Consider the following 7,916-nt stretch of genomic DNA (forward strand, 5'->3'; position numbering starts at 1 on the left):
ACCCTCATCCTCATGACCTGTCCTACCTGCCTCTCTTCCTTCCCACCTATCCACTCCACCCTCCTCTCCGACCTAACGCCTTCACCCCCACCTCCATCCACCTACGGTACTCTTAGTTACCTTCTCCCCAGCCCCATCCCCCTCCCATTTATCTCTCCACCCTGGAGGCTCCCAGCCTCATTCCTGATGAAGGGCTTTTGCCTGAACAACATCGATTTTCCTGCTCCTCAGATGCTGCCTGACCTGCTGTGCTTTTCCAGCACCACTCTAATCTTGAGACAACCAGCAATCCACATCCACAAACACCAAGTCGCCACTAAACGCTATGGCCAGCTGCCCCTAGCAGCCCCACACACCGATGACAAGGACCACAAATTCAACTGGGACAACACAACAATCATAGGACAGTCAGAGAATTTCTAGAAGCATGGCACTCATCCAGGGACTCCATCAACAAGCACGTAGACCTCAACCCAATATACCGGCCATTACAATGAACAACTAGAAGCATCTAGCACGGAACCAAATAAATTCCAGAAGACACAGTACAGCAGTGCTTCACAGGAGGCTCCAAAGCACTGGCGATGTCACCTAGACGGGATGAGACGTCTGCAAATCAGTTTCCTGGCTCAATGAACATACCCACAACTACGATTCTCTGATTAGGTTAAATGAATTGATACAAATGATGCAAATTTTGTGCTGATCAGTGCCTTATGAACATTCAGCAAGTTGCATTTCATTGGCTAGTGCATGGTAATTTCTTTGAAGTAATCCAATCCAATGCATGTTGATTATGAATATAAATTAGACATTAAGTAAACCTGCTGGATTTTTTTGTAGGGGGAGAACATGGGAGGGGAAAGAATTGGGTGTTGATGCTGAGGCACTACATTCTGACAAGGTAATTGTAGATCCAGAGTTAGTTACAGAAATGGAGTAAGTGTGGCTGTGATATGATTCAGTCAATCGGATCAAAGCTCCTAATGTGCAAAATGAGAACAGGACTCATGTAGAGTGGAACTAGAATTTGGGCAACGGAATTTTTGGATGATCTGGAAGTTTATGGGGAAGAGGGGCTGGACAGGAGACCATTGGAATGGTGGAGATTGTTGCTGCTGCCTGAAACATAGAGGAGGGGGCCTGCAGCTTTTGAGCTGAGGCTGGAACAGAGAGAAGTAATGTTAGAGGTGAAATTGGACATTGTGGTGTGCACGTTTTGGTGTTAAAGCTGAGCTTAGGCCGAAGGTGTTCTCATTTTTATTATTCTTGTTCAAGCTCACCATTGTAATCATGCCCAGCTGAAAATCAATGGTTCTGTGGCTTTTCTTTGTTTTAGAAAATTAGAGGCCCCTGTGTGAGACCATAAGAAATAGGAATAGCAGGAGGCCATTCAGCCCACCCGGCCTGCTCCACCAGTCAGTAAAATCCTGGCTGATCAGATTCCTCACATCACCTTTCCTGCATATTTCCTGTAACCTTAGATTCCCCGACTGATCAAGAATCTGATAGTGCAGGGATAGTGCTTCCACAGTTCTTTGTGACGGAGTTCCCAAGACACCCGATCCTCTAAGAGAAGGAATTCCAGCTTATCCTGGTTGTAAATTGGTGCTCCTTTATTAATGAGAAGATGCCCTCTGGGCCTAGACTGTCCTATGAGGGGAAACATCCTCTCAGCGTTCACTCTGCAAAATCCCTTGAGAATCCTATATGTTTCAATGAGATTCACCTCTGTCTTTTCAGTTCCAGTGAGTAGAGTCCCAGCCTGTCCAGCCTTAAGTTTTAACCTCCGTATTGCACAGTGGAAAGGGAATAACATCGGTACTGCAAGCTGTATGTAGTGAACTATACTCATGCCATAACTCAACGGGAGAGCCATCTATTCTTCCAGCATGGGCTGCTGTGCATTGCACAAAATAAGTTAAATGTTTTTTATAAAATGCAACTAGCTCACTTTTGTGATTCTACAGTCATTCCTCTCTATTTGTGAGGTTTCCATTCCTGAAAACTCCTGCAAATGATGAATTCATGACTGTTTGATAATGTCTGTTTAAAAATGGAGTTAGGTTCCCAGACCCCAAAATTATTTTTTTGAGTTAAAATGATAACTTTTATTTCAGCTGTTTTAATGTTTAATATTAATAGAATAATATAAGAACAATTATAGTGTATCGTAACTTAGCAATAAAGGGCTTGATGGTGTTATGCATGGTTACTGGGTGTGGCGGGTGGGCAGTGCAGATGTTCCTCCCAGTCACTCTTCCCCCAATAGCAGACTCCTCTCCCCACCCCCACGCCCCCTCCGCTACCTCCAGGTGGATTTCCTCAATCTGGTCATCCTCCCAAGCACCTACTCCCTTGCTCGTTGAGGGGAAGAACCGGGTACCAGAACAGCTCAGAGAGCGCGATTGCTGCGTAAGTGACAGTGATGGTGGATAGGCAAATTTTGTTTGTGGATCTTGATTGGCAACTTGCTTTTTTGGCACAAATAGGCAAATTTGCAATTCTTAATTTTGCAGATAAGGAGGAAGGACTGTAGGGAAGACAGTCATTCACAAATTTATTTTTAAAGAATGCTGCTACTTTGTATAATAGAGTTTGCAATGCTTTTGGACTGTTTCAGAAAATAATGAAAAGCAAGTCTGAAATGCTAACCATGCCCAGACCAGTTTGATTCTGTTAAAACTAATGACCTTAATGCTCACCTTCCCTCAATGATTGAGTCATCACCCCCTTTTTTCTAAAGCCAATTAGATTTGACTGTGTGCCATAGAAACATAATTATTGACTGTTAATTCACAGGCAACGTTTGTTTGAAAATCTACGTATGCTGCCCCATGCACCAGGTGTTCAGATGCAAGCTATCCCAGAGGATGCGGTTCCAGAAGACAGTGGGGATGAGGAGGAGGAAGATGCAGACAAACGCATTTCAAGTGAGTTCTGTGTTTGAGTTGAAACACTGCATTATAAATTCTGGAATTGTACAACATTTTGTTATTTCTGGTTTCAGCTGAAACAGCTGAGTTCTACCTGAACCTGACTGTGACACAGGCTGTCTAGACAGACCTGTTTATGTATGCATACAGAACCTGTTGAAGGTATTGCATTGGAGCCTAACTCTCTCCCTGCTTGATGGACACACTGTCTTGGAAGTAACTAGAATTGTTGAGTTTTTCTCATTTTCTGTGGGTTACGAAGTCATTTACTACTTTGATTAAATATTATGGAATAAGCCTTTCAGTTCTGTGCTTCTCACATCATTGGATAAATCTGCTGAATGAATAAGGACACTAAATTAACTTCCTGAATCAGGCTTACAGAACATAAAATGCTACAGCGCAGTACAAGCCCCTCGGCCCTTGATGCTGCACTGACCTGTGAAATTAATCTGATGCCCATCTAATCTACACTGTACCATTATTATCCATATGTATGTCCAATGCCCATTTAAAAGTCCCTAATATCGACGAGTCTATTATTGTTACAGGCAGGCAGTTCCATGCCCTACTATTGAGTGACGAAACTACCCCGATATGTCCTAAATCTGTCACTCCTCAATTTAAAGCTATGTCACCTCATGTTAGCCTTCCATCCTATCTAACCCTCAGATTATCTTATACGTTTCAATTAGATCGCCTCTCAACCTTCTTCTCTCCAACAAAACCAGCCTCCCTTCCCTCAGCCTTTCCTCATAAGCCCTTCCTTCCATACCAGGCAACATCCTAGTAAATCTCCACTGAACCCTTTCCAAAGCTTCCAGATCCTTTTGATTACGCGATGACCAGAACTGCACGCAATAATCCAGGTGCAGCTTACCAGTGTCTTGTACAGCTGGTGCATGACCTCATGGCTCCAAAACTCAATACCCCTACCAATAAATGCCAACATACCATATGCCTTCTTAACAACCCTATCAACCTGGGTGGCAACTTTCAGGGATTTATGCACCTGGACACGGAGAACTCTCTGTTCATCTACACTGCCAAGAATTCTACCATTAGCCCAGTACTCTGCATTCCTGTTACTACTTCTGAAGTGAACTACCTCACGCTTTTCCGCATTAAACTCAATTTGCCACTTCTCAGCCCAGCTCTGCATCTTATCTATGTCCTTCTGTAGCCCACAACATCCTTCGGCACTATCCACAACTCTGTCTACCTTAGTATCATCTGCAAATTTACTAACTCTCCCTTCTACACCCACGTCCAGATCATTTATAAAAATGACAAACAACAGTGGCCTCCAAAACACACCCCTTGCAGCACGCCATTGGCTTCATACCAATAAACTACTTAAACATTGGCTGTGACATATCATTGGCTATGGTACACAAGTACCACATTTAGATTTATTGCAGTTACCTATTAGAGGGCATTTTCAATTGTAAAATTGCATGAAATGTTTGTGAATCAGTACATGCTCCCACAAGCATGTGACATTCGTGTCAGCATCATTCCAAGTGTGTGGCAAAGGGAGATGCTCAAAACCATGGTGAAAGCTTGGGGGAGCCACTTCAGAAACCTAACAAGAAGCAGTGCCTCTACTTTGTCTTCCGAAGCTTGGTTTTTGCATGCACAATACATAATGTTCTTTGAGACTGCTTAACCAAATGGAATGATGAAGGAAAAGGGAAAATATGTTAGTTAAGGGATAATTGTGTAAGAATTTCTCTGGGTATATACTATTTGTGAGGGGTGAGAAACAGGTAATCAATGTGTTTGGAGTTTTGTCACATGTCAAAAATAACTATCCAACCAACATTTAACCTGTAGTGTTCAACACCTAATTCTCAAAATGAGATCAATCAAAATCTTTTTTAAAAATTAACCAGTTTTTTTTTCTCTAAGTATAATTCACTTGGAGTCTATTTTGATTCCTGTATTTGTTGAACATAAGTACAGGAGCAGGCCATTCAGCCAGCAAGTCTATTCCATAACAAGATGGTTAATCTGTGGTCTAACTCCATATACCTGCCTTTAGCCCATATCCCTTAATACCTTTGCTTAACAAAAATCTATCCGATTTAAAACTAACTGATCTTGCAATCACCCTTTTGTGGAGGAATGCTGCAAACATGTACCACCCTTTAACCTTCTAAATTCTAGAGAAAGCCGGCCTAATTGGTATAACCTCTCATAACCTAACCCCCTGTGAAGTCTAGATGTCATTCTTGTAAACCTGTGTTGTACTCCTAATGCCAATATAATCTGCAATGTACTGTGCCCAGATTTGTTTTCAGTGCTCCAAGTGGGGTCTAACCAGGATTTTGTATAACTGAAGCATAACTTCTGAGTCCTTGAGTACTCCAGTCCTTTGGATAGAAAGGCCAATATTTTATTCGCTTTCTTGATTATTTTCTCTACCTGCTTGTTGCTTTTGAAGACCCCCAGGTCTGTTTGCATATCCACTGTATTTAATTTCATACCATCCAGAAAGTACCCTAATAAATTCTTTTTCAGTCCAAAATGAAAGCCTCACACTTGCTTGCATTGACCTCCATCTTGCAGAATGTTTGCCCATTCACTTTGTCTATCAACATCCCTTTTTAATTTTGTGCTATCATCTGCACTGTCTACAAACTACCTAACGTTGTAAGTGTTGCTCTGTTGTATTTTTATTCTCTTAATGGGTCATTTGTACCAATGTAATACAAAATCATGTTAATCACATAGGTTCAATTTCTTTGATTTCTGTTAAATTATTGCATTTCAGCAGCTGTACTGGTGGCACTACTTTGTCTTTAATATAATTGGACTCAGTAAGGGAGGTCAGATTTCAGCTGTTCATTCTTCGAGCCTGTTCCCAAATGGACTGTATAAAATTTAGTGTAGAAGAAGAAACGTCAGTTGCCCATGAGAATCACGACCATCTGAAAATGAGGAAGGGAAGAACCCTGGAGTCGTCATTGTATTTCTATAGAAATATTCATTTTGTAAAAGAAAAGCACAATTCTGACAGTATTCTAGATTTTAAAGAAGGGTCAAATGAATATAAGCATGGCTGCTTATCTCCATTGTAAATATCTCAAAGCGTTTTGAATATTGAGAGAAAAAATGGGAGGAGGCAAATTTAGCAAATTGTCATGCTCCATTTCCTTTCAAAGGAAGGATTTCAGGTAGGCAGCATAGAATAATTTCAGGCACTATCGAGCCAATATCTGTTGCTTTAAGCAATTCACACAGTACGTGAATCTAGAATCAGGTAACAGTGTAATCTTTGGGGAGTCTTAATGATTTATTATAATGTCAAAAGCAAAATTGCCGCTTTTTAATCAAAATGTTTTTTTTATAGTCCGTGCTTCAGACAAAAGAATAGCTTGTGATGAAGAGTTTTCAGATTCCGAAGATGAAGGGGAAGGAGGGCGACGAAACACTGCAAATTACAAGAAACTAAAACGTGCCAAAGTGGAAGAAGAAAAAGAGGGAGAGGAGAAAAAAACAGGTTAGTGACAGTTGTCTGATTGTGCTGAAGGAGAGTGTAAAGTTTCCACCGTTCAAAAGCTCCACAGATTTTAGCATCCACTTTGCTTTCTCAGATTCAGTGGGTAACACAAGTGTTGGAAATAAGGAATCGACCCAGTTAGGGGGATTGGAGGAAGCATTGTCTTCTGTAAAACAGCTCCTTTTTAAGGAGAAGCCTGTAACATGCCAAAAGAATGTTGGTGTCTGATTAGCATAGCAACAAGCGAAAGAAGAGATGTGAATGGTTTGATTGCATGCTTTACTCAGCAAAGTTCACCAAATAGTGAGGATGCTATATTAAAGACATTTAACATCCAAAATTAGGAGTCACTAGAGATGTATCTCATGCATTGGTGGTGTACAAAACATGAGGCATATCAAATACACCATACTGAGGTGGAATGGGGAAGAGCTTGTACAATGTTTTCTTCCATTTTTAGCTGAAACATCCTAGCTGTAACACAGGCTATCTACAGAGATCTCAGTCTGCACTTGCATACAGCACCTGTCAGAGAAGATTTTTGAGCCTAACCCTTTGAGGGGGGTGGAAATTTTGCAGATACCAAAAGGTGACGATATTAAAATCTTTCTTTCCAGCAAATACTCCATCAACTTGGATGGAGTATTGATGGGATCTGATCAGGGGATATTTGGAAGATTGATTTAATCAGCTAGTGTGCAGTTGGGGTATCATGACACTCCAATAATTAAGGTTTATGAAAAAAAAGGAGCCTAAGTTTAACAAGGCATTATGCTAAAAGAATGTGTTTAAATAAACAGGAAAATAAGTGGTGTGATGGAAAATAATCGTTCAATTCGTCCGCCATTTCCTAATTTTCCATTTTAATTCTCCAATCTCACGTTTTGAAGGGACAGTGCTCATGAAATATTTGTTGAAACTCTTACTATTTGCTTTTGTTCTTCTCACTGTAACTTTTTTATTAATGTTTTGGTTATTATTTGCTGTAATTTATATAACCTGTCCAATGGTCAGACCTGACTGACTAAGTATCAAACTAAGCGAGAAAGTACAATCTTTTAACATTTGTGGTTAACCATGGATGGTGGGCCTCTCCTGTTCAATATCCCCAGCTTCTGGGCTCACTTAGAATCACAGAATCCCTACAATCTAGAAATAGGCCATTCGGCCCAACAAGTCCACACCAAATCTCTGGAGAGCATCCCACCCCGGCTATTCTCCTCCTGCCCCCTACCTTATCCCTGTAAATCTACTTAATACTTGGGGGGGGGGGTTAAACTAACTCTGCAGGGGCATGGGAACCTAGACTGTAGCTTTAGGGTTCAGGACCTGGAGTGTAGGGAGGTTAGGAACATGGCATCAATCTCAAAGGAGGGTGCCTGTAAACAGGAAAGTGGCTTGAAGTGTATATACTTCAATGCAAGAAGTATACGAAATAAGGTCGGTGAACTTGCAGCGTGGGTTGGTACCTGGGA

At 41.3% G+C, this 7,916-nt stretch overlaps 1 protein-coding gene across 1 annotated transcript in view; it reads left to right on the forward strand.

The window, feature by feature from the left end:
* Positions 1–7,916, forward strand: part of hdac1 (histone deacetylase 1) — a 28,629-nt gene that overhangs the window by 14,353 nt on the left and 6,360 nt on the right. Inside the window, exons 10-11 of the mRNA XM_043717195.1 lie at positions 2,803–2,933; positions 6,292–6,441. Of these exons, the coding sequence (XP_043573130.1) occupies positions 2,803–2,933; positions 6,292–6,441 (281 nt within the window). The remainder of the gene's footprint in view (positions 1–2,802; positions 2,934–6,291; positions 6,442–7,916) is intronic.

This window comes from Chiloscyllium plagiosum, chromosome 27 (genome assembly GCF_004010195.1).
Source record: "Chiloscyllium plagiosum isolate BGI_BamShark_2017 chromosome 27, ASM401019v2, whole genome shotgun sequence".
NCBI lineage: Eukaryota > Metazoa > Chordata > Chondrichthyes > Orectolobiformes > Hemiscylliidae > Chiloscyllium > Chiloscyllium plagiosum.